Source organism: Leptosomus discolor, chromosome 20 (genome assembly GCF_034619465.1).
Source record: "Leptosomus discolor isolate bLepDis1 chromosome 20, bLepDis1.hap2, whole genome shotgun sequence".
In the NCBI taxonomy this organism is placed as follows: domain Eukaryota; kingdom Metazoa; phylum Chordata; class Aves; order Leptosomiformes; family Leptosomidae; genus Leptosomus; species Leptosomus discolor.
The window spans coordinates 4,103,997-4,130,359 of record NC_141410.1 but is presented as its reverse complement, the minus strand read 5'-3'; the positions used below and the strand labels follow the sequence as shown (position 1 = coordinate 4,130,359).

Here is a 26,363-nt window from a genome sequence, read left to right as displayed (position 1 = left end):
TTCCGGGGCAGCTTGGCGCCGGTGAGCAAGATGGCGGCCGCCGCGCTCCGGCTGTGGTGGCTCCTGGCGGTAGCGGCGGCCGGGGCCGAGGGGGGGGCCCGCACCCTGGTGCTGCTGGAGAACGGCAACCTGCGGGACACGCACTCGCTCTTCTTCCGCAGCCTGGCGGGTAGGGCGCGGGAGGAGAGGGGGGTGAGGGGGTTTTTGGGGTCCTCTGGCCGGGCTGAGGGAGGAGATTGGCGTTCCCTGGGGGTGAGGGGGGTGTTCGGGATCCCCTGACCGGGCTGTGGGAGAGGATTTGGGTTCGCTTGGCGTCAGGGGAGTGTTTGGGGGTCCTCTGCCCAGGCTGAGGGAGGAGATTTGGGTTCGCTTGGGTTCAGGGGAGTGTTTGAGGGTCTCCTGAGCAGGCTGAGGGAGGAGACTGGGGGTGAGGGAAGTGTTTTGGGTCTCCTGAGGGAGGAGATTGTCGTTCCCTGGGTGGGAGGCGGGTATTTGGGGTCCCCTGGCCGGCCTGAGGGAGGAGACTGGGGGTTCCGTGGGGGTGAAGGGCGTGTTTGGGGTCTCCTGAGCAGGCTGAGGGAGGACACTGGGGGTGAGGGGAGGGTTTGGGTCTCCTGCCCGGGCTGTGGAAGGAGATTGGGGTTGTTTCCCCAGTCACGCCTGTGTTTAGGGTCCCCTGCAGCATCAGTCCCTGCTTGATGGGTGTCCATGGGGTATCCTCATAACAAAGGGGCTCTTCAGGGGGTCGATGCCCCTTGGGTTTATGTAGGAACACCCCGGTGGTGCTCCCAGAAAGACCCTAAGCCACTTTTTCCCAAACTCCACTGTTTATTGGGCAAATAAAACTCAGGATCTTGCTGCTGCTTTGCTCCTGTGTGTGTCTGTTTCGTGAGATGCAAAAGTTCTCTTGTGGCTGCAGACAGGGGCTTCGATCTCACCTTCCGGACGGCGGATGATGCGGGCCTGTCCCTGATAAAATACGGAGAATTTCTGTATGACAACTTGATCATCTTCTCACCATCCATAGAAGGTGAATACGGGCGGGGAAAACTCGAGTGCTCTTGGCACTTGTTGGTATTTTTGGAAGGGGATTTCCAGCGGTTTTGTTAATTTTAATTAAATCTTGCACTTTAGTTGTTATCCTTTGTGCTTGGTACCCGGTAGCAAACTGCTTCCAGATCTTTAACAGCGGTTCTTTCAGCCGCAATAAAAACGATTTGATGTTTTGCCGTGGTTTAATTCTGCTGTGGCGTTATTCCTGAGAACTAGTCCTGAATTTCTGGCGTGCGCTTTCAGACTTTGGTGGGAACATCAACGTGGAGACCATCACCGCTTTCATCGACGGCGGCGGCAGCGTCCTCGTCGCCGCCAGCTCCGACATTGGTGAGTACAAACGCCCGTCGGAGCAAACGAGCGCGTTCCAGCCGCTTCTTGTAGCTGCTCGTGCTCTGCGGTGGGCGGTTATTCACCCTCCTCTGAGTTCCTGCAGCAAAACTGGTGAGAGGAGACAGTTTCTCACGGTGATCCCCCAGGTCTGTGCTGTAGGGAAACGGGTGATAAACAGCCGTGGTCGCGTTCTGAGCGGGCGTTTAGCTGGGGGAGGTCGTGTTGCTCCTCGGGGTTTGGCTCGTAGGGTGCCGACTGCGCGACTCGGGGCTGAATTTACTTGGAGCCCTGAGACTGGCGCCGCCACGTGACAGAGAATCCGTGTTGTCCTTCCAGGTGACCCGCTGCGAGAGCTGGGCAGCGAGTGCGGGATCGAGTTTGATGAGGAAAGGACGGCCGTCATCGACCACCACAACTACGATATCTCCGACCCCGGCCAGGTAAACGGGTTTGTTGGCGCGTTTGGGTTTGTTCGTGAGAACTTCAGTGTTCAGGGGGGAATCTTCTGTCCTTGTTTTCCCTTTTGTCTTCCATCTGTCTCCGTTTTCTCAGCTTCCTCCCAAGAAAGTCATAAATAGTTCTGCTTGACAGCATGACGTAACGCTGCAAAGTTCAGGGTCTTGCCCTCAAATCCGTCTTTCTGAATTTCCTGGGTTTGATCTTTCCACTGCCTGGAGTAGTTCCAAGTTGCTGCTGGGGGTGAGGCAGCCGCACCACGATTAGTGCTGGTTTCGAGCCGCTCCGAGGGGGTTGGGGGGGATTTTGCCTGCGGGTGAAGCGTGTCAGACGCTGGGTGCGACGCTTTGGATGTGGGAAGGGAGGTTTTCAGTCCCAGAGTACAGAAATGTACACGTTTCTACCATTTTTTTCCCCCTCTAGCGTTATCCAGTACTTTAAAATTAAAACCTGTGTTAAGGCCTGAACTAAGTATATTGTGCTAATTTTTATTTCAATTAAACTGTTGAAGCAGTACACGGATGTTGTCGTGGTTTAAGGATGAAAGCTGCTAAGTACGGGGAAGTAAAATACCGTGGGTATCGCTGTCTTTATCAAAAGGTGGTTTCCGTTTCCTTATGTATCAGTATTAATTTAATTTGATCATAATTAAGCAAAAACCACAGTTTTTTTTCTTTTTAATCGAATTGTAAGAGTCATCCAACAGCTGCTCAGTTTTAATTGCCCATAAAACCAGTTCCAAACAACGAGAGGAGCTGTCGCTTGCCGTTGGGCCCCGCCGAACCCCAGCCCCCCTCCCCGTGCCGCGCGCTCGCTCACGCCCCCCTCTCTCGTGTCCCCCAGCACACGCTCATCGTGGCAGACGCGGAAAACCTCCTGAAGGCCCCCACCATCGTGGGGAAAGCGGCGCTGAACCCCATCCTGTTCCGAGGAGTCGGGTAAGCGCCCCGCGGTGCGGCGCAGGGAGGGGGGGCGAGGCGGGGCGGCTGGTGTGGGGGAGGCGGAGCAGGGCTAGCGGCCTCGCTGCGAGGCGAGCGTAGGGGCAGCCGGCTGCGGCTCTGGCCGCGGGCGATCCCGCTCGGTTTCAGGTAAGCATTAAAAGAAAATCTCGGAAGCAGCGTCGTGGTTGACGTAGGAATGTTTCTTGACGTCAATGAGCGCGGCTGGGCTGTGCATCTTGAGGAGACGTTTCGTTCCTCGGTGTGCGCGAGCTCCGCGGTTGCCTTGCCGCATCCCAAGCGGGGGGAGGTTCACGTAGGCTGAGTCCCTCTGGGTGTGGGGGGGGTCCCGGGGGGGTCTTGGTGCTGCTCACCGTGCCTCTCCCCACAAGGATGGTGGCTGATCCCGACAACCCACTGGTGCTGGATATCCTGACCGGCTCTTCAACCTCCTACTCCTTCTTCCCAGACAAGCCTATTACTCAGGTACGCCCCGTTACTTTTTCTCCTCTTTTGGGCTACACCTCTACGATTAAGTCCCTCAAATATCAGCAACTCAGGGGGGAAAAACCCTCGAGTGTTTAATCTCCTGGTTGATTCTTGAAAGGCTCGGGCTGTCGTCTGCTTTCCGACACTGCCCTGGAGATCTTCCTCTTTGCTTTTTGTTGGTGGGCAAACGTCCAGCGTGAGGGAAGCTTTGGAAGAAAGGCCAGCCTAGAGCAAAGCGCATCTCCTGGGTTCATTCCGCTCGGAAACGGCAGGAGCAAAATGCTGTGAATCCCATCACTGGTTCTTCTGAGCCTCTTGGCTTCTCCTTAATGGCAGGCTGTGCCAGCTGCAGTCAGGCTGCTCCACCCCGGTGATTAACTCTCCTTTAATCACCCTTAAATTGGCTAAACGCCTTTCTAAACGCCTTCCTTTTCAGTACCCGCACGCGGTGGGGAAGAACACCCTTCTGATCGCGGGGCTCCAAGCCCGGAACAACGCCCGCGTGGTTTTCAGCGGCTCCTTGGATTTCTTTAGCGACGCCTTCTTCAATTCCGCTGTGCAGAAAGCTACCCCCGGCTCCAAGAGGTAACGTTACCCGAGGAGTATTTGGGGAGCTCTTTGAAGAAGAAAGTCCTGGGAAACAGGCAACAAATAGTCGTGTTGTGAGGAACAGGAGGAAGCGTGAATGAAATCGGGGGTGACGCGTTCCTTTGGCCTTGTGGAACAAAGCGCTCTGGGAAGCGATTCCCTCCTTTAACCCCGGCTCGCTTTTTGTTGCTTTCGCACCTTCTAGCGGTTTGGTTTTTGGCACGTGGTGTGGGGGTTTTTTATCGTGGTTGCCGCGCTTTCCCAACCTTCCTTTGTCCGTAGGTACTCGCAGACAGGTAATTACGAGCTGGCTGTTGCCTTGTCCCGCTGGGTGTTCAAGGAGGAGGGCGTGCTGCGCGTCGGCGCCGTGTCCCACCACCGCGTGGGGGAACTGGCGCCTCCCAATGCCTACACCGTCACCGATCTCGTGGTAAGGCTGCCCGCTGGGAGCCTGCGCTGCGGGCCGGCGGGGGGACGTGGGAGCTGCTTTGGAAAAAGAACTTGGGAGAATTGGCCCTCGGAATGGGTCGAGGATCATTTTCAGGCGTCGCTCGTTGGGGTCACGCGTGGTGGGGTCGTTGCAGGAGTACAGCATCGTCATCGAAAAGCTCTCTGACGGCAAGTGGGTCCCTTTCGACGGAGACGATATTCAGCTGGAGTTCGTCCGCATCGATCCCTTCGTGCGGACCTTCCTGAAGAGGAACGGTAGGTTCCCCTCGCCGCCCCGGACCCGCCTTGGGGGGGTTTTCCCCACGACGGCTCCCGCGGCTTCTCCCGTCGCCTCAACGCCGCCACCGTCTGCTTTCTCAGGCGGCAAATACAGCGTGCGGTTCAAGCTGCCGGACGTCTACGGGGTGTTCCAGTTTAAAGTGGATTATAACCGGCTGGGTTATACCCACCTCTACTCCTCCACCCAGGTAAGCGCGGTGGGAATTCATCGACGGAGGGGGAGCGGCGCCGGGGCTGCCGGATTCACAGGGCCGCTCTCTTCCCCTCCCAGGTGTCCGTCCGTCCCCTCCAGCACACGCAGTACGAACGTTTCATCCCCTCGGCGTACCCGTACTACGCCGGCGCCTTCTCCATGATGGTTGGCCTCTTCATGTTCAGCATCGTCTTCCTGCACATGAAGGAGAAGGAGAAATCCGACTGAGCTCCCTGGGGGAGGAAGAGCCTTTTCCCCGGTGCCAGGCAGGGACGGGCCGCGCTCGGGACCCTCGCTGGTGACCGTGGGAGGACCGGTAGGTGCCAGAGACGCTGTGGATTTGTGTTTGGTCTTTTTATTTTTACACGTGGGGGGATTAATAGGAAAGAAGATGAAATCTGGGGGGGAAATTGTCACCAAAGTGTCTGCAGACATGGAACCGTGACGCCCCTCGTGGTGTTCCTCGATGAATTCGCCGTGTTTGTCTCGCGTCGCTGTTGGAATGATTTCGATTCGAGATTAACTCCCTTTCCCAAATAAAGTCTCGTTCCTCTCACCCTGGGTTGGAATAAGTAAATTCACCGCGCGGGGCTTTCAGCCGCGTCCCTGGACTTGCGGGTGGCGCTTGAGGGACGCGTCCCCACGTCACCCTCGCCAGCTCGGGGTGTTCCGTGGGGCGGGCTGTGGGGGAACGCACGGACAGCGCCAAGTCCGGAGCACCCTGGAAGGCAAAAGGGGGAGTCTGGGGTGCACAGAGGGGCTTGGGGCACCCCGAAATGCACACCGAGGGGCTCGGGGTGTCACCCAAGGCCCACAGAGGAGGGCAGGGCACCCCAAAGGCCGTGCTGTGCCCCCAGAAAGCAAGCAGGTGCGTTCAGGGACGCCCCTAAAGGCTCACTGAGGGCCCTGCAGCACCCCAAAATGCACACCGAGGGGTGCGGGGAGGAAAAAGCAGCTGGAGGATGTGATCCTAGGAAAACCGGGGTGAAGCAGAGGAGCCGAGGGGGTGACAGGGGTGGGGGGATGGAGCGAACGGCTTTCGGGGTGTGCCGGGGCCGTTTTGGGGTGGAAGACGGGGACATGGCGCTGGGGTTCCCTCCGTCCCTGCCTGGAGCGCTGCGGGGTCAGGGGCACTGGTGGATACAGGGGGGGGAACAAGGGGCTGGGGGATGCGGGGGGGCAGCATTTGGGGGTGCGGGGACTCCCCTCCCCACGGGGTGCAGGCCCCGCCCACGTACCGCCGCAGGGAGAGGGGAACGCCCCCCCTCCTGTCAGGCGCCCAGTGATTGGTCGAGCGTCCCTGATTGACGGTCGGCCTCTGACCCCCCCCCTCCCCTCCCCGGCCGCGGCGGGGCGGGCGCTTTGCGACGGCGGTGCTTGACGGCGGCGGCGGCTGTTGGCGGCGGCGGCGGCGGCCGGTGGCGGCGGCGGCGGCGGGGCGGCCATGCTGCTCACCGTGTTCTGCCTGCGCCGCGATCGCAGCGAGCTCACCTTCTCCCTCCAGGTGGACGCCGATTTCGAACTGCAAAACTTCCGGGCGCTCTGCGAGCTCGAGTCCGGGATCCCGGCGGCCGAGAGCCAGGTCAGGCCCTGCCCGCCGGCGGCCCCCCCTCCCCCCCCCCCCCCCATCCCCACCGAGGAGCGGGGGAGGGCCCGGGCCTTCCCCCCGCCCTTCACCCGCGGGGTTGGAGTCCTCCGGGCTGGGAGCGGCTGTGTGACCCCCCCCCCCTCCCCCCCAGGGTGTGTGTCCCTTCTTCAGCCCCCGGGGATCCGCCCCGCCGCACCCCCGAGTTTGGGGGTTATTGGGGGGGGGCGGGGGGTGTCCGTGTGTGCGCCGACGTTTAGGTTTTGGGGTGAAACGCGTGCTTTTTCCCTCAAAATGGTTTTCTTCCTCTCGGGAGAGGGCTCGGGGTCCCTGATGACTCGGTGTCTTGCCGGGGTCCCTCTGGGAAAGGCTCTGTCTCCTCCCGAGAGTGGAAAAAAAAATAATTGAGGTTTTATTGAGTTTTCAGAGGAATTTGGTGTTCTAATGAGGAAGGATTTAGAGCGAGAAGAATGGGGGTCGGAGAGCGGGGCAGGTGGCAGCCCGTGGTCTCCTCAAACCCCAGGGAACGAGGCTGAGATGTTCAAGAAAGGGTTTATTTATCATATCAAATTCCTGACCGTGTCTGGGGCGGAAAAGGCAGATTGAGGCTTTTCCCCCCCCTTTTTTTCATACAGGTGCAGCGACCAAATGGCCCGTCCGCCCGGTTCGCCCCAGCAAAGATCCCCCCTCGGCCCGAATTTGGGTCTCGCTTGGTGCCAGCGTGCCAAAACACGAGGCAGGCTGCGGCGTGGGGGCGGCGGCTTTCGTCCGTCTGTCCGTCCGTCTGGGGTTTACTCACTGTTTTGGGTTCAGTCCCGCCTTTTTTTTTTTTTTTTTTTTTTTTCCCAGCGATTTTACCCGTTTATCAGCGGGGCGACGCGCTGCTGGACAGGACGGTACCAGCTCCTTTTCTCGGGGCGCTGGCCGCGCCTGGCAGAGTTTGTGGAGTTTTGTGGCAATTCGCTTTTGCTTCCCGAGTCTAAATTAATAAAGTATTTTTCCAGTCAAGCGCATGTTAGTCAGCGACGGGAAAAAACTGCTGAACCGGCAGCCCTCGAGGTGGACGTGTTCCCTCGCCGAGCAGGTTCCCGACGCTTCACCCGCGGCGTTTTGCTTTGCCTCTGCCTTCAGTGAGCCTTTTAATTTGGGATGAGAGGTTGGCTTTGAGAGGGAAGCCATCTCCAAAGCAGGGGTAGAAAATCAAGGTGAGGTGGGTTTTCCTTTAGGGGAAAAACTCCTCATTTTTGGTAGCTAGAAAGAGAGAAACCCCCTCATGTAAAGGTTCCCATCTGCTGCGCTCCAGCAAACCCCCCGTGTCTGTGTCGCAGCCAGCAGCGAGGCACGCAGGCTCGTGGCCGGTAACGGGGACAACCTCAACGCGTGGGACTCTGCGAGCGCGCGGCGGCTTCGATAAAAACATAAAACTCCTCGTCATCAGCTTTGTCCCGCTTGCGTCAGCGTAACCTGCCAGCTCTGGGTCTGTTTTAGGATAATGAGGGGTCACGGAGTTTTCTGCTTATATTTTTCTGGGAGTTCCCTTCCTTTGCCGTTAAACTGCTGCGGAGTTTCGCGGTTGTATCAGCCGCAGGTAACAGCGCTGCGCTTTTTGTACCCACCTCTGCTTCCCTTCTGCTCACCCATCTGCCATTTAAGCATCATCTTGCTTCGTTTCTTTTTGTGTTTTCTAGCTGTGTATTTATTGTTCTTTTCTCCACTGTTTCTGCCTGGTTTTGTGAAGTGTTTTGAGGACCTTCGGTGGGTATAAAGTTGTAGAAATACAAGTTATCAGTGAAGCAGCTTGTTGAGCAGAAGGATGTTGCGTGCTTAAACCGTCCTCCACACACATGCAGTATTGCATTTACCAAACCGGGTGGTTTGCTGCCATTTTTCCATAACTGGGGCGTACGTTGCGTTAAAGGTGTGACGTTGGCACAAAAGAGAGGATGAATTTAATAGCCAGGGCTGTGCAGGGCGGAGCAAACCACTGCTGTGTGTGGAGGAGGGTTAATCCCAGTCTTATTCTCTGCTATTTCCTGAACTTAGTCCTGGGTGCCGCAGTTTGGGGTGGAGGCGAGCAGGGGGGGCTGCGAGGTTTCCGAGGGACGGCGGCGTGAGATAACGGGGAGGGCTGCTGGCGGGCTGGCGGTGATAAGAGGAGCTGGGTGAGGAGACGGAAAATAATTCAGCTCGCTGCGGTTTCCTCCATGCATCGAGGCCGTGGCTTTTCTGGAGAGGGGACGGGGAGGCTCTCGGCAGAGCCACGTTCCTCTGGCAGCACCGTTACTCCCGTCGTTCCTCTTCCTTTACGCTCCGCGTGGCTCCTGTCCTTGGCCGCGCACAGGAAGATGGAACGGGTTCTGGGTTTGGATTGATTTATGGTTGCTGATGGTATCTAGCCCTCCTGGCTGGCGTTCCTTGCTCTGTAAGGAGGTTATACCCTATGGCATCAGGCAAAAATCCAACCGTCGGGCGGTACCGGTGCCTGCATCCCTGCCCAGGTCACCTTCTGAAGAGCCCCTGGCCAGCCTACGTAATACGCTACGAGCCGGATAACCGAAACGCAGCAAAGTTGAATCAGTTTGGTTTAACAGCAGGGCGGGATGAGGCGAAAGCGTATTAAGCCGCGCTGCTGACGGATGTAGAGCGAGTGCTGGGCGCTTAATTCATTGTCTGAGGAGTTAAGGCCAAACGCTCATAAATCCGGTCCCAGCAAGATGACGGAGGTAAAACCTCGCTTAAACTGATTAACTTGTCTCTTCCAGAGTGTCTGTGCCGGGAAACTGCCATGTAAGGTTTGCACGTGCAGCTGGGATTTAGCACACGCTCGCTTGCTCTGCGGGCAGCGGCGGAGTCGGGCCGGGCGGGATGCGTCCGGTGACGTGGGAAGATGCACTGGGACTCTTCCCATCATGAGCTAACCTTCACCATGCCAGTAGCATCTTGCAAACCATCAGGGTAGAGACTTGCGTGCCCTCACGTAGCTTGCACCCCCACCCCCGTGTTTGCTTTGGTCTGGCGCAGCACCGCTGAGGCTGTGAAGGGTGTCGTTAATGAGAACGGAGGAAGCTCGTGCTTGGTCCTAATCGCCCGTGTTTCTCTAATTCTGGTGGCTCTGAGTGCTGTCGTATGCAGTTCTTGGTATTTTTGCTTTTTCTGTCTTGCCTTACTCTGGCCCCGATGCTGCTGCCGCCGCTGGATCTCCGCAGTTAGAATGAGTCTGTGTGATATTTCCGAGTTGCTGGCGTGAAGCAGCAAAAGGCTGTAGCGCCTTCCAGACCTTAAGACGTGTAGCAACTGGTATTTTTTGGATCTTCTTTTGGGATCTGCTGCTTGCATTGGCATTGGGCAGAGCCGTAGCCCATCCACGCAAGGGCTGCGAAAGCTTCTCCCACGCGGCTCTGCCAGTCCCAACCTGCAGCAAACCTGTTGTTGCTGAACCGGCCTTTTCCAGACCCACGGAGACACCTAAACGAGGTGGTAAATGTGAAATTCGAGGTGGTAAATGTGAAATTCGAGGTGGTAAATGTGAAATTCGAGGTGGTAAATGTGAAATTCGAGGTGGTAAATGTGAAATTCGAGCTTGTGCCCGAGGGGTTTAGGCTCCGGCGGCGCTTCTTGCTTTGGACTCCTGCCAGGGGTAGGAGGCTGTTGAACTGATCTGCCCAGTCTCGTTGCGCCCCGATGGAGGCACAGAAACCGTAGCGTTTAGCAGGTACCGTTTCTGGGAACTTTTGTTCCCGTAAAGCACATCTTTAATTTTTCTTGCTTCCCTGTAATTTAGGACATCTGTAGGTATTACAGCTCTAGTGTTGATAGAAACGTTCCCATGGTGATTATTCATTTTTATCTCAATACGGTTTTGTGTTTAATCTGCGGACCCCTTGTTAAGTCAGATTATCATAATAGAAGATGGTGTGACTTTGTGTTTTATAGTCAAAAGAAGTTAATTCCCTGCCGTGGACTGATTGCAGTGTCGGGAGCGGTGTCTTTGGGTGCTGAACCTTCGAGTCTGGACAGGGTTACATCACTGAAGTGAACTGGAAATCTCTGAGCTAATCATTGAGGTCCCTGTAAAACTGGTTATTCTGGGGAACTGTGTTGTGGGAAAAGGCAGAGATCATAGATATTGAACTGGGTCATCCATGGATCTACCCCGCTCGGCACTGCCTGCGTGTGTGCCCTCGGTCCTTGGTCAATAGGTGCTGACTTGGGGGCAGATAACGCTGTGGGAGACGGTCGTGACTTGCGTAATCGTGGAGGCTGGATTTTGGAAACGGCTGGCCAACAGCCCTGGCGCAAGGCTTCCTTTCCTTTAATAATGGAGAGAGACCAGCCCTTCTCCGAGACGCTGGGTTTTAAGGAAACACTGCTGGGTTTTGAGGAAACACTGCTGGGTTTTGAGGAAACACTGCTGGGTTTTGAGGAAACACTGCTGGGTTTTGAGGAAACACTGCTGGGTTTTGAGGAAACACTGCTGGGTTTTGAGGAAACACTGCTGGGTTTTGAGGAAACACTGCTGGGTTTTGAGGAAACACTGCTGGGTTTTGAGGAAACACTGCTGGGTTTTGGTAAGACCGACTCAGTGTCATTGTCCAACCACTTGCTTGTGGAGGTGTTTTTGTGCCTGAGGTAGAGGAGCTTCGGCAGGGCCTGCCTGTGCCTGCGGTGAGGACCCCACACCTTCCCTTCTGAAGCCTGAGGCAGGTCCAGAAGGTTTACTGGAACGTGGTCCTAAAGAAATAAAAGTGAAAAAGCGCAAGATGCTGTCTGCTTTGTCAGGCGGGCTGGTTTTCACTGCGCTCTCTCCACGAACAGATAGTCTATGCGGAGCAGCCTCTAACTGACAACAACAGATCTCTGGCCTCCTATGGCTTGAAAGACGGCGACGTGGTGATTCTGCGGCAGAAAGAGACCGTAGAGCCGCGGCCCTCCATCCGATTCCCAGGTGAGAAAGGATTTGTGTTGGCTTCTGCTCTCTGCGGGCAAAGACCTCGATATTTATCAAGCGCCAGCTCCGCGTCGCGTCAGTCTCCTTTAGTACCTCGCTAGGCAAAACACTTAGGAAGGGAGGGCTAGGGGGAGGCGGGGGGCTTTTAAAATTGGCTAAAGGGCTTGTTACTCAGTGGGGTGTTATTCCAAGGAAACGAATATTGGTTTGCTGTTGTTTTGGGGAAATAGAGAGAAGGCGAGGAAGGTAACTGGTTGAGAACAGCAGTTTTTGTAAAGGCAAGTGAATTTCCGTACGACTGCTGGTTCCCTTCCCGCTCGGTGTAACGGCGCGGTAACACGCGGTCCGTGCGGCTCAGACGTGTGAAGAGGCCGTATCCGTGCGCACTCTGGATCTGCGCTGGGACAAATACCCAGAGAAGCCACGTCTTGACAAACCCAGCTCCGCCACCGCGCGAAAGAGCCCTCCGCTAACGTCCAAGTGGAGCCCTGCTCCTCTGTCCTGCCTTCCGCAGGGATCCCCAGCAAATCCTCATCATAAAATAACGCTGGGAAAGAGGGTACTGCTGGCTGAGAAGGGCGTGGGAGCGTTGCGTGAGGTCTTCATCCTCCTGCCTCAGCTGGAGGATGGGTACCTGCAATGCAGGTCTGCAGAAATGTTACCTTTTTTTTTTTTTTTCCCCTTGCTTTTTTTTTTTTTTTTTAATCCAAGAGATTCCGAAGTGCCTTAGAGACACTGGGTTTAGCCTTGCGATCCCTCCGCATGGCATTCGCGTTTGTGGAGCTGGAAATAACTAGTCTGCGATTCAGTAAGTGCATTTCAGGGGATAAAAAAATGGGCCAGATAGAAGGCCAGACCAGTTATGTAAGTACGTGCTCGCATTCCTAACCCAGTAACCCGAGTACGTGGCTGCGCTTCCGGCACGAATCGCCGATTCTGGTCTCGTACTGTAGCGTTAAGAGCGGCTCATCCTTCCCGCGGTGTTTTTCCACGGTGTTTTTCGAGCAGAACTGTAAACACGAAGCGCCGACACCTCTGACCTCTTTTATTTCCCCTCAAGGTCTGCCGAGGATAGACTTCAGCAGCATCGCGGTGCCTGGGACATCCACCCAGCAGCACCAACCACCAGCACAGCGGCTTCGCCCGTCGCCTCCCGAGGCCCCTTCGTTCCCTCAGGGTTTGGACAATCCGGCGCTGCTACGGGAGATGTTGCTTGCGAATCCCCACGAGCTGTCGCTGCTGAAGGAGCGCAATCCGCCCTTGGCCGAGGCGTTGCTCAGCGGAGACCTCGGTAAGTCGGGTTTTTAACCTGCGGGAGGTGGTTTTAAATCTGTTTGAGCTCAGTTCTAATAAAAGGCAGGCACAGGTCTTTAACCAGCTGGGATGTTCGCCACCAACTCATTGATGATGCTGATAAAAGGGAGTACTCAAGGCAGAGTTCCTCTCCTGCTAACAAGACCATTTCTGGCAAGTTGGGTTTGTTTCTCCTGCTTGGCTTCTTGAATATCCTCTGTCCCCCTACTTTGACAGATCAGATGCACAGATAAGTCGAGTTTCTGTGAGCACAAGTTGCTCAGCTCCCGTTTTTTGTGCGAAGACTCTCCGAGTGCACGTTTTCCAATAAAGGTGTTGCGTTTGCTGCATCCCAGAGCCCCCTGAGACCTCGGTGGAGAGCAGCACGCTGCAAACCAGCCCTGTCCGTAACGGTTAGCTGCTGCCAAAGTGCACGTCAGAAAGGGAGGGGAAAAGAAACGCGCAACTAGTGTCGTAGGGAGCTTTTCCAAGAGGAATCAGTCGTAAATGTTCACATTTCCATTAATCTTGAAAGGATTCGTTTATTTTGGGTGCAGTTGAAGCCCAGCACCGTGTCCTTCCCTTCCTGTGCAGGGGGAGTAGCTGAGGTCGGTCCCTCGTTCTTACGTGAGGAAAGCTTTGAACTTTAGTGTCCTTTCAGTGCGAAAAGAGAGCGGTGTTTGGGGCGTCAGCAGATGTGCTTCTAAGCCTCTGCAAGCTGTTTCGTTAGGAAATAAATCCTGTTCAGTTGGGGAAGTGAATGAAGGGAAGGAACTTCTAGCAGGAGACTCTGCCCCACTTCCAAGGTTACGTCCTGGTGATTTCTCTCTGTCAGAGGAAGCTAGAAGGGAACTTGCCTTGATATTGTCAGCATGCTTCCTGTTTTAATTCTGACTTCAGTTTGTATCCAGAGTTAAAGCCGGGTCCTTTGCACTCTCAGGCTTCTTCACAGTTCTTGCAAGCGCTGCGTCCGTGGTGCCGGAGTTTTTCCCCTCACCTTGGCAAGATGTGCTGCTCTTGGCAGAGGAAACGGGGGGTTAAGCCCAAGACACCCAGAACTGGCTCATCTGCTGATCTGTCTTGTCTTGTTGTGCGCATTAAACTTCGAATCAGATGCGTCTTTTTAGTCCCAAATGGCCGCAGTGGGCTGTCGGAAGGAAGGGGTTAGAGCTGGTTGTGCGCTCATCGTTCTGTGCTGCTGCTGCTGCTGTCGGTATTTGGGCACAGATCCAGTCCAGCTCTGGCACTGATGCCCAAATAGACGCAGGGATACGTGCCATGTGACTGTGCTGGATGCACCGCAAGCACTTTAGAAGGCACCTGCTATACAGAAGCCTAATTTAAAAAAAAAAAAAAAACAACCCAAGCAAGAAAACAAAAACATAGGCAATGCCTTCTTGGACATCTCACAGCCTTTGAGCCAGAGAGCTTCTTCATGGGAACTGCATTTCTGGAAGCAAACCCACAACCTTCTGTGTTTGCAGAGCTTCATGTATTGCCAGGTCCTTTTGGGAACCTACATGATCACATCTAAGTAGTAAAAAATAGCCAGAGGCCATCCAAAAAGCAGGGATCTGAAATCTGTGTCCTTAAAATGTGCGGCTAGACTGTGTAAAACAGGTATCCCGCCTTGGACCTCTTGATTTCGGTGGTAGGCGTTCAGCTTCAGGGGTTATAATGTCTCTGTCTTTGCCTGCGTTGCTTGGGTTTAAAGTAAGTTTTGTTGTTAGCCTTTTTACGGCTTACAGCTCTGCGTTTGCTCTTTGCTGGATCTCGGGCTGTTATTTTACCGGGGATTGCTGGGTGTAAAACGTGATAGATTTTGCAAGCTGTTCTTGTAGATGGGCCGTCTCACTGAGAGCTATGAAATCTCGCTTCTGTATCTGAAGGTTTTTCAAAAGACACGTGCACTCAGGCTTCTTGTTTGAATTGTGTCGTCCTGATTTCTGCTTCGGGTCTCGCTTATCTGCTGGTTTTGCACCTGGGGTTGTTTGTTGGTTTTTTGGAGTGTTGTATAGGCAATTCTTGCTGCAATAGAAGAATGAATTCCTGTTTAAATGGCAGCTCTTTGTTTTAAATACTGTTGCCTTCCTGTTTTTTCCGTTTTTCTTCCATACAAAATCTATGTGCAAAGAAAATGAGTTTGATTGTGCTGAGTTTGGGCAGCAGCCACAAGGAGAAAGAACCCTCTCCAGTTGCTTTTCATCTCAGTGGGTTCCCAGGTTTGCCATCGATCCTTTGAGGTCCCTCCATGCTGCCTTCAGAGGAAGCCTTTTTGGTGTGTGCTGCCGAGCCTACCCCAGAGTGCCTGCTGGCATAAAAAGAAGTGTTTGCTGTGCCAGAACTTGATTTGTAAGAGTAATTTCCAGTAAAAAGCATTTCTGTATCTCCTTGTTACTGCAGAGAAATTCACCAGGGTGTTGCTGGAGCAACAGCAGGACCGAGCGCGGCGGGAGCAGGAGAGGATCCGACTCTATTCAGCTGACCCTTTCGATCTCGAGGCACAGGCCAAGATAGAAGAAGACATCAGGTAGCAAACCAAAGTCACTTGCAGGCTTTGGAGGTCTTCACGGCGCTTTTTTCCACAGGGTGCTTCCATCCGTGGTACTTTTTCCTTGGAGGATGCAAGGAGCATGTTTAGCTCCTGCCTTAAGATGCTTCCAGGGCAGTGCTCCGAGCCACCTTTGCAGGGGGGAAGGTTGGGATTTGGGGATGCGTGGGTGCACCCTGTCCTTTAGATGTATCCAGCTGAGCACAGATCATGAGGTGGCAGCACCGCTGTCCCTGCGTGTGATGTCCCAGAGCTGGGCTGGTCCTCTCCGAAGCACAAGCGCTTGTGGAAAGCATTTGGCCGAGATCCTCTTGAGAGGTGGCACTTGGGTGCCTCAGGCGTGTTTGGAGCTGGAGAGCTGGGCCTGCGTTAGTCGCTAAGCTGAGCTCTGCACAGCGACGTGGCATCCTTCTGCCAGCTGCCTTCGGGATTGGATTTTGTGTAATGCTAATTGTTTTGTCTCTCCGGCTAATTCCAGACTCTGAACAGCGCTGCTGTCAGGGAGGTGTTCTGTAGAAATGTGTTCTGCTCATCACCGCTCGCTCCACTGCTGTCTTCCAAACGTAACTGCGTTGGGCCGAGGCTTGATTTCTTAAATTGAGTGATAAATCCTTGAGTCAGAGCATGACTGGTGGTTTGTTTTTTTTTTCCCCTGATAAAGAAATGTCTTTCTGGTACAGGCTCGTAGTTGGTCATAACCAAAATCCATTTGTGATAGGGGACATTCTTGTGTTACAGCTGACAAGGTGTTGGTGCAGGATAAATGCTCAGCTTGGCAATGCAGAAAAATGCACGTTCGTAGATAGGAAAACACTGCTCGGAGGCACAGGGACGCTTTCCCTCTTCCGTAGAGGAGGAGCAGATAAACGTGGTGTGCTCAGGACTGTTTGGGCATCTTGGCAGTCCCCGGATTTCACACCCCACTTAGTTTCTCTGAACTCCTAGCTTAATTAGGTGCGCTCTGCCCAAGATTGATTGGAAGCTGTTGGAAGCGTTGTATCTTTTGAGACACATCTCTGTATCCTTCAGGTGGAGAGAGTGTCAAGCACAGAGAAAACAGAATGATAGATTTGACAAGAAAACTGAAACTGAAGCTTAACTGCTGCATATCCAATTTAAGCTTAAATAATAAAAGGCAGGACAACGTGCGGCTCTTTGTTTCACGAGTCTGTGAAGCAGGACAGACTGGCAGTAGGGTGCTTTGGCTCCCAAGCGAGCTGGGTCTCACATGTTGTTGGCTGTTTTCCTTCCCTACCATGAAAGGTCTACCCATCTCGTTGTGGGAAGGCCGCCACAGGACAGAAGGTGGGTAAAAGAGGAGCTTGGGGTTTTTCCCCTTCCCCTGCCGAGGAGGAAAAATGAAATGGCATCAGAATTGGCAGCCCTTTTCCCGTTTTGGTAGATAAAGCTATTTCAGATGCAGTCGCTACGGATACCCACCACTTCCAAGATTACTGTAGGGACTGTGATGGGCTTCTGGAAGAGCGTTTCTTCTGTAGGCTTGAATTTGCACCGAGGGCTCGTGCTCATGGTGGTGTTCTCACCGCGGTTTTGCTCACCTCCCTCCCTTCCTATGCCTGGGAAAGGAAGGATACCAGGGAGACGTTGGAGGATTTTAATGTTCAGCTGCTGTGTGGGATTCCAGCATTGTAGCTACTGGCAACATCTTCATTGTCTGCCCTCAGTGCTTCATTTTACAGTGACTAATAAATACAGGGTTTTGCTTACAAATTCTCCAGGTTAAGCCTGTGGCAACAGGTTTGTGTCACAAACAGAAGGTCGTCAGGAGCTGTAGTGTGAGTTAGGCGAGGCGAGTTGGAAGGAGCAGTCTTCCTGGCTGCTGGGGAGCGACTTGGTGTCTCTGGATTAAGCCAAGATCATGACTAGCGATCGCCCTGCTAAGAAGCCGATGTTTAGCTAACGGAACAGTCTTTGTTGTGGTTCAAACGTGCTGTTTGTAAGGTGAGCTGCAGCGGGTGGGAATGCCAGGTCTGTTTGTAACTCGGAGGGATGCTTATAAGGTTTGGCTGGTGGAAGGTCTGATTTTTCTCTCTTCTCTGTTAAATTCAGGCAACAAAACATTGAAGAAAATATGACAATAGCAATGGAAGAGGCCCCCGAGAGTTTTGGGCAGGTGGTGATGCTGTATATTAACTGCAAAGTCAATGGACACCCAGTGAAAGCCTTTGTCGACTCAGGTGAATTGCCCCTGTTTTCATCTCTTTCTCCACCCTCTCCTTTCCCTCACCGAGGGAGGCTGTAAACGCTCCAGAAGTTTTGCTCAAAAATTCCATAATACAAGATGTTGAAGCACCTTATCCAAAACCCGAGAGCAGCCTGGGCGTTGTTCAAAGCGAACAAAGCAAACTGGTGTGAGAGGCAGCGCGCGTGAGTGCTGCAACGCCCCAGATCAAGGCTCCTGTGAGAATTTCTGGGGCTGTGATGCCAGAAAGGTCGCTGCCACAGGCGTGTCTTATCTCAGTTTACAGCTGGGGGGATTTTGCATGCCTTTAATGCAGTGCTTCCCTTCCACAGCCTTCAGGGGAAAGGAGTTGGGGTTATTCCAGCTCTACAGTAATAGGTGCTTTACTGTCGGTGCTGATCTGTGTGTACACGGTCAGTTCGACGCAGTGGGATGCCCAGGAAGCCTTTCTGCCCTAATGCGCTTGCCTGGTGCAGGCGGGTTGGTTTCCTGGCTGCTGAGTGCACGATCTGAAGCCCTTCCAGGAAGGGAATTTTAGTTTGTGATGAGCTGTCAGGATTTAACGTGAATTCTGTCGCTGGTAGGTGCCCAGATGACCATCATGAGCCAAGCTTGTGCTGAAAGGTGCAACATAATGAGGCTGGTAGATCGGCGGTGGGCCGGCATTGCGAAGGGTGTAGGGACGCAGAAGATCATCGGCAGAGTGCACTTAGGTAAGTACCGGCGTTCTCCTCGGGGCAGCTTCGGCAGCAGTTTGACTGTGTTTCCCGCAGTCCTGGCACCGGGGAGTATCTGTTTTTGTGCTATAATTGTTAGCAACTCCGGCAGAGTAAAGTAGAAGCGCGTCTGCGATGCGTTCGTTTGTGTCAGGCGCAGTGCTCTGGCTTTTGTCTCGTTTAATGCGTTTAGGTGAGGGAGTCCTCAGCTGCTGCGGACTTAGAGGACACGTTCACTCTGGGTGCAAAAACCAAGGCTGATGTGAAACAGCGCGGTCTTTCCTGTTTGGGGTGGGACTGTTGGGCAGTACGAGTTGCTCAGGAAGGGTTTCAGTAGAGTGGAGGGTTTCATAATCCTTTGGGAAGAGAAGGCTGGCTGTGCTCTTGTACAGGTTTTCTGGATGAGAGAAACTTGTCCTTATGGTCTGAAAAATCAATTCTCTTCACTGTTGTTGCTCCTTAGACCTATGCTCTAACAAGTTTTGCGTAGCTCCTCGAGCTTGGAGGGTTCGAGAAGCAGTACCTAAGGCTCTAGAGCAGGTCAGCTTTTAAAATAACCAACTCCTTGAGACCAAGGCAGGCCTGGTAGTCCCTGGGGCTTGCACAGGGCTAGACTTTCTGTGACCAAAAGAGTACGTCAGAGCTCTGGTTTCAGATCTGCCCAGCCGGTTTGTGCAGACCTTTCCCAGGAGATGGAAGAGCATCTTGTTCTGCTGTAGCGTTGCGAGGTGGTAACTTCTCTCCCTTGCCTTTCAGCTCAGGTCCAGATTGAAGGGGATTTCCTGGCGTGCTCCTTCTCAATCCTTGAAGAGCAGCCCATGGACATGCTTCTAGGGCTGGATATGCTGAAGAGGCATCAGGTATCCAAACCTCTTTTGAAGCAGTTACTGGCTCTTCCAAGTTAGGTGCTAAGTGCAACGTAAATGCCTTGCCTGTGAATTTATTCGGATTTTTCTGGGGAGAGTTTTCTGGGTGGATCATCTGCCAGCTGGTTATGAAAGAAGTACACTCCCTACATGCCCAGAGGGTGTCAGGATGCTCCCTGAAGTTTTTCGCTCTGATCAAAGCTGCCCAGAGCTTTCCAACGGGATGATTTGTTACAAATCAAGTCATACGGGGGGCTTTGCTTATCGCTGGTGCCCTTGGCCCGTGCTTACCTGCTGTGAGCTGTTCCTGTTGGAAATGGATTGTTTAACCTTGTTTCTCCTTTTCCTTCGGGAATTGACTGGCTCTCACGCAGGCCCCTGATGTCTCGATGCTCTTCCGCAGTGTTCGATTGATCTCAAGAAGAACGTACTAGTGATCGGCACGACTGGCTCGCAGACCACTTTCCTCCCGGAGGGCGAGCTCCCGGAGTGCGCCCGGCTGGCTTACGGCGCCGGGCGGGAAGACATACGTCCGGAGGAGATTGCAGACCAGGAACTAGCAGAAGCAATACAGAAGTCCGTAGAGGAAGCAGGTACCAGGAGGAGCCCAGTTGAAATATTAATCTGCATAGTTTTCTTGCTGTGCATCAGCATGTCTGTCAGCAGTCCCCCTTCTCAGCTCCTGGGAGATGCAGCCTAATGCAGCACCAGCGAGGAAACGGTGGAGAGAAAGGGGCTTTATTCTTGCTCGTGGCCTCAAACTGCCCTTCTCTCTTCCTTTATGTACAGCAAAATCTGTCTGCATGAAGGCATTCGGGGGCGCTCGCTGTTTAGTTTGTGCTCTCTTTGCAACATCCTACGCGCTCTGGTTTCTTGGCCTCCGAAGGTGTGGAGATAAGTGGTTGTCCCGGGTCGAGCTGTAGTGCCTAGTCAGGGACGTGGTTCAGCGGTGTGGTATTTTAGCAGCCTCGTGTAAGGACAGCTTTGTGGAGGCTTCCGCAAATCCCGTTTTTAATAGCTGCAGCATATAAAAATAGAGGCGCTGTAGCAGTAAGTGCAGATCTCTGACAAAAGCTCACAACAATTTTTAGAAATGGTTCTATTTCAGCATTTTTTTCCTTAGCATGGTGCTCGTGCCCTTGGAAGGTGAATTGCTTCTTTTGCTGAAGATTACTGTTGCTCTAAATTCCAAAAGAAGCGGCTGAATTCACATCCTAATGTGTGTCATCAGCCTTAAATATGATCTGCAAAGAGAATTTACGTCCCTCCCCGTGGTTTTGTTCCCTGTGCCTCTGGAATCCATAAAGTGCACAAATGCAGACCGACTGGGCTACGAAGAGTTTTGGTAGCTGCAAAATTTGGTTCAGTGGAGATGCCAAAAGAGCTGAAAGCTGAGCTTTGAGCCGACCTGTCCGAAACTCAGATTATCTGTTTGATTCCTCCTTACCTCAGCATATGCTGTTGGCTAAAGGAAAGCTTAGTTGTTTGGGGTTTTTGCCCCACAATTGCAGTGAAGCTGTGAATACCTCGCAAAGTGTATTCCTTAGGCCTTTTCCAAAACTTTCAGAAGTAACATTTTGAAAATTAACTTTTAAAAAATTAAATTTTAGAAAAACTGAAAAGCAAGTGTTTTAATGTGACTTTTGAGTTTTTCTGCTCATTTTTCCTCCGAAAGCACGCAGTAAGATTCTGCTTCCCACACACATGGAAAACTCTTTGCTGGGTCATGTTTAAGCTGATAAAATTGATTTCTTCAACATTTTTCATTTTTTAAGACTCTAGCATGCTCATATTTAAAATTGAAGTGTGATAACCAGATTTAACCATATATATTTTTCTTTAATTTAATTCCCAGTTGCTGCTTGATAGTCCAAAGAGCAAGCAGCTGCTGTCTTGCAAATAACGAGGTTGTTTACATTAAGGGGAGCACAGGGCTGCACTTGTTGCTCCCTTTGACCAATTTGCCTCCATTCTAAGAATATAAGTTTTCCAGAGATGTAAAAACCTCAAGAGGAAGGGCTGGCTTTAATGAAGCAGCAAGAAATGGTTTACGTGTTTGACTTTTAAGGCCAAACTGGAACGCTTATAACTTAAGTTGCAGCAAGTAGAGAGAAACACAAACATAAGAGTTGACCTTGCCCTTGCCAGGTTTTGACATCGCGGAAGGTTGGACTCGGTAGCTTGGGCTCACGTCCCTTCACATAACCTGGCAGAGAGAATGTACAGGTGTAAATGTTAGTTCTTTTCCTGTTAAAATTTTGAGCCTGGTGGAGCCTGGGTTGGTTTTTACAGTATCTCTGTGTTTTGGATGAGAGTTTGCAGACATCGTAGTTGGTTGGACTTAGTTCTCTGCCGAAAGGGTCAAATAAAAAGCAAACCTCTCAGCCCAAGATACATGAATCTTTACAATAAAAGCATTTTAGTCCAGTGTTTTAAAGTGAAAAGTGCCTCAAATGACTTAAAGCAAAGCTGCTTATGTACCACTATGGTTCTAAAGACCACGTGGCTTTGTTCTGACTAATCAGCAGTCTGCTGTTTTCCATTGATGCTGAGCCCTGGAGGAATGTGAAATATTTATGAGAATAGCAAATCCATTTTGGGTATTCACTTGATGCTTGTAGAACACCAATGCTCAGAACTAAGGCAGGTCTGGTTTCGACTGAATGTGTGTAAGTCTTAGACGTATTACAAGCCTCTGGCTCACAGGCTGTATCCTAAGGTGTCAGAAGATTAACGTACGCCCTCTTCCTCTCTTCCAAAATGATCAGCTGCTGCTAGGTGGTACCAGGAAAACCAAGTGAAAGAGCAGGAAACTGGAGAGGGAGAGAGAGAGAACGTAATGCGGCACCAACGAAGCTCAGCTCCCCGCAAGGCCTGTGTTCTTTCATAGCAGCTTGAATTTGTGCTGCCTTCTGGTAGATGGTACCACAGAAATCGCTGCGTACGTCTGTAGGCCATTAAAGTTCTCGTTTTGAATGCACCTGGATTATTCTTGAGCTTTATTTAATCCCCCCAAGCCCACTTTAGCGAGCCTCATGATTTTGTCAGCTGACTCGCTGGTGTTTCAACACCTGCAGCGAGGCAGCCGAGGCGGTAGTGGAGTCCTGGTATGTTTTACTGGGGTCTAGATCCTCCCCGGCTGCTTCATGTGTTTCTGAGAGCTTGCTCTTTCCTGCCACTACGCAGTGTTTCCCACCACCGCTGGGAAATTCGGTGGTTATGGAGGATTTACAAAACTGGCAGCAAAACTACAGTTGCCTTAGGAGGAAGCATGTTCAGGTCGTTTACCCCATATACAGCTTTTCACTCAGACTGCCTCGGTAGAAGAAAGGCGCCGCCACCACATACGCAACTCAGGCTTTTCCTAATATAGAGAGGAATTTCTCCCTGATGGTGCACTTTGTGGAGAAGAGTTTGTTCCCGGTGTGGGCTGGATCGATATCCTTGATGGGGCTGGGATTCAGCTCCTGTAGATACCCCGGGAGGAGGACAACAGTGGGTCTCAGAAGGGTGAGGAGTGCTTGGCAGAATATCAGCTATTTCTGCTGTCTAGATGACAGCAAATCCCTGTTGTGTTTGACCGATCAGGCCCTCGTGACCAATCCACTGCGTCAAAAGACAGTTCTGATTCATCTCTAATGGATTGGCTTGGGAGCAAAGAGCGTGAACGTAGTTGCCCCGTGTAGAAACAGAAAAGATCCCTCTGGTTTTCATCTGTATCCTGTGTCACAAGGGTCTTTGCCACCCTTATGAAAGATGAGTGGTCTGAAACCTGCAGGATAATTCTGGCTTTTTATTACTGCAGCGTTGCCCAGTGTTTGTAGCTGCATTAAGGCCAGAAGTGAAGCCAACAGAGGTGCAGTATCACAGCACTTAGTGCACCGTTTGTATTTATCGGAGAATAAAGTAGCTGAGGTGAAAAAGGCAAATTTCTTCCGCGTTGTGGAACTTAAAGGAAATCCAGGCTGTACGTGTGAGCATGGTCAGCTGTCCCCCAGTACACCTGGGTATCTGTAAAAAGAGAAAGACTTAAGGTAAACCAGTGGTGTATGTTTAAACCCACTGAGTTAGGAGGCTTCTGAGAAGGGAAGGGGAACTAACGCAACAAATCACGCAGCACAAAATCTGGATATCTGATACTGGACAGAGCAGGGCTTTAATGGAAGAACAGGAGCTCTTACAGCAAAGGTCACGTTAGTGATTTGACGAGAACACGAGAGCTGATACATTAGCAGATTAGACTGCTAGCAAGATAAGGTCACTTATTTAATCTCTTCTGATAACTACAGCCAGTGTTTGGTGCTGCTGATAGAGATCTGCAATTCACCCGTTCTCCATGTGGAGGAAACAGAGCCGGGTTTGACTTCTGGCTATTTCTTCCTTTGCTTGACTCTTCCCAGCCGCGCGCAGCAGTTCTTTTTGGGGTTTTCTGCCTCTCACCCTAGGATCTTTACGCTTCCCTTTTGCAGCAAGCTGGGGTTTGCTCACCTTCTCCTCCCTGTGATGGCACGGCTGGGAGCAAAGTCCAAGAGTTGTGTTGCCATCTCAGTTCTCATTTCCCTGAAACATGGCTCCTGAGTGTCTTCAGCCATAAGGAGAACAAACCAGTCCGGTGCTAAACACGTGCCTTGTGCTGTGTATGTTTTATCAAGCGTGTAATATCACGCACGGACCGCTCTGCAGCGTAGACAGCACAGAACAGCCTTTAAATTGTTCTCCAGCAGAGTTATTTTTGACTTGACGTAACGAATTTCCCAGGCAGAACTCCTCCTGGAAGGCAGCGAACGTGAGGAGCTCCTGCTGCTCGTATGCTGTCTTGATGGACAGTCGGGAGGGGAGCTGCGAGGTCGCAGGACTGTAACCATGCATGTGGTGTGCTCTGAACGCTAACACAAGTTTGGTGTGTTTGTTTCCTAACCCAAACAGAACGTCAGAAGCCTTGATGCATGTAGTGTGTGTTTACTGCAGCTGGAGTGGGCCACAGACCAGGTATTTATAGCCATCGGTTTACGAGTTTTCGTGACTACGGTGAAAACTGGTTCTCGTGTGTCCTAACTACTTCTTTCTTTCTGCCTTCTGTTAGAGAATAGTGACAAAGAAACTACCTCACTGGAAATGCCCTCATTACCAGCTTCTGATGGGTTTCAAAATCCAGTCCAGTCTTCAGGACTAAATTCCAAGATCTGTAATCCCACAAATCAATTACTTGATCGTTCCGTCTCTGCCCCTGCTTCAATTTGCTCATCCAAATCTCGCCTCGCAGAGCCCATTGATCCTAGAGCCGTCAAGTGTTTTGAATCTCCAACTGAATGCCAGATAACCCCAGAAAAAGAACATCCTCTCTTATTACAGCATCTTTCCAATAACGCTTCCGTGGCAAATAACGACCCCTCTCCCCAGACAGGGGAGGTAACCTGTTGCGATCCAGCTTGCCTTTCACACAAGACACTCAAAGAAACATTTATTGCTGACAGTCTAAAGGAATGTCAAGCTAAAGAACAAGACCGCGGTCAGGAACATCCTTTGGAAGTGACAAAAGAAAATAGTTTGGCTGACACTGCTGCTGAGCACGGGCAAAATAAAGATGTATGTCTGTCTTCGGAACAGGCAGAAAAGCATGAGCTTCCTGTAGACCATCAGATATGCAAGGAACCAGAAAAGGAGCATCTGGAGGAGCAAACTGAGGCAAAGGACCCTGAACCTCCTTGCCATGTTGGTGAGGTTGAGAAACCTGTCGTGGAAGAAGCCAACCAGCCAGAAAATCCTCCTACGGAAACGAGAGGAGGTGAGCAGGAGAAAGCAGGTCTTTCCTGTGCGAAAGGGTGTATCCAAGTATCAGCCTCCTGCAGCTGTATGCATATGGAAGCCTTCATGGAAATAGATGCAGTGGAGCAGTCTGTAGCTGGAGTGCACAGCTCAGTGAGCGAGCAGAAGCGGCAGGGTGAGAACAGAAGTGTATCTGACCCAAACTCGGACGCCTTTTCCATGGAGGTGGAGTTGCTGAAGTCTGCATCCTCCTTGAGTGATCCGCTTTCCACCCGTGGTGTGCTGCAGTCTGAAAGCACTAGTGAAATTCCTGCAAAGTATAATGAGTTGTCTAATTTGGCGGCTGAAGACAGCTCGTCCCCCTCCAGCATCCATCAGCTGGACGTGGATCCAGGAAAACCTTCAGAAGAGCCGTGTTTCTCTCTAGCATCAGCCTTGAAAGAGCTTCACAAACTCTTGGTTATCAGTCGGAAAGGAGAATGTAAAATCCTCGCCTCAGAAGAAGTCTCTCAGCTGGAAATGGTCCACAGAGAGCCAGCAGCACAGCAGAAGGGGCTTTCTGAAGATGAGCAGAAAGGCTCAGATCCAGCCAGCCCAGGACAGAGTTGTTCCTCCTACGAGGTGAGGTCTGAAGGTGGAAGAGCAGAGGGAAAACAGCCTTGTGGTTCTGGCGTAGAGAACATCAGCATTGGGTCTGTCAGTCACACGCAGTCTGCGCTCGGAGAAGGTGCTTTAGAGATTCAGAAGTTTTCAGGTAAGAGTGGTTTGGCCGTGGTGACTTCTGCAGCGACGTCTGACCAGCAACAGAGCTGTGAGCAGGCAGAGGTTTTGGCAGAAGGTTCTCAGAGTCCAACTAGCCCGACTTCGGAGCAGAACGCATCTCTTTCCTCTACACCTGCTTTGGGTGAAGGTGCACCTCAAGATATCGGGAGCCTGTTCACAGGAGCACCTGGGAGAAGCAGCAGTTCTGCTCCTGAAGGTCCGTGGCCGTCGGGTGGGTGTGAGGCACCGCTGCTGAGCCCACCAGCTGGCTGTACTGGACTTACCTCAGGGGCTTCTCCACCACCTGCTTTCCCTGCGGCTGATGTTGATCGGATCCTCGGCGCTGGTTTTACCACGCAGGAAGCTCTTGAGGCTTTGGAACAAGCGGATGGAAATGCAGATCTTGCTCTTCTCATTTTGCTCGCCAAGAGTATCGTTGTTCCTACGTAACTACGGAAGAGGTAGCTGACTGGGGTGTCTTTTAAAGGACATATCTAAATTATACACCATGATGTACAAGCCGAATGTTGAGCCAGTTTTTTTAATTACTTGCAGCCAAAGTAACTTGTCTCTTCTGTTTCACTCGTTAGATTTGGCCTTTTAAAAGAAAGAAAACGTCCTAGCGTTGTGTGGACAGGATAGCTTTTCATTATGCATACTGGATTAAAATTAATGTTTTTATTTAAATGTACAATTTTAGAATAAGCTCCAATGTTACGAATAAAAAGCAGAAGCCAATTAAGATCACCGCCCTGTCCGGCGCAAAGCAGATTGTGAAGTGAGTTGACGGTGCGTGCGCAGGGGGCAGGAGGTGCACGCCGAGTCCGGTACGGCGCAGACGCGAAACAGCGCTTGTCCAGGCGGACTTTGTGGATTTGTTTTAGCTCTGCTGCG

General features: G+C 52.2%; 2 protein-coding genes across 2 annotated transcripts; both read left to right on the top strand.

The window, feature by feature from the left end:
• The first annotated feature begins 30 nt into the window (after positions 1–30).
• Positions 31–5,335, top strand: DDOST (dolichyl-diphosphooligosaccharide--protein glycosyltransferase non-catalytic subunit). Its single transcript, XM_086476062.1, has 11 exons — positions 31–169; positions 920–1,030; positions 1,297–1,383; positions 1,723–1,826; positions 2,686–2,780; positions 3,173–3,266; positions 3,706–3,854; positions 4,140–4,287; positions 4,442–4,562; positions 4,668–4,774; positions 4,858–5,335. The coding sequence occupies exons 1-11, from the start codon at positions 31–33 to the stop codon at positions 5,005–5,007; spliced, it is 1,305 nt and encodes a 434-aa protein (XP_086332188.1). The 3' UTR covers positions 5,008–5,335.
• Positions 5,336–6,223: 888 nt separating this feature from the next.
• On the top strand, positions 6,224–26,211 carry DDI2 (DDI proteasomal shuttling factor 2). Its single transcript, XM_086476013.1, has 9 exons — positions 6,224–6,361; positions 11,180–11,309; positions 12,373–12,603; positions 15,009–15,135; positions 17,227–17,354; positions 17,944–18,072; positions 18,832–18,935; positions 19,345–19,534; positions 24,025–26,211. Exons 1-9 carry the CDS (start codon positions 6,224–6,226, stop codon positions 25,917–25,919), a joined length of 3,072 nt encoding a protein of 1,023 aa, XP_086332139.1. The 3' UTR covers positions 25,920–26,211.
• Positions 26,212–26,363: the final 152 nt, after the last annotated feature.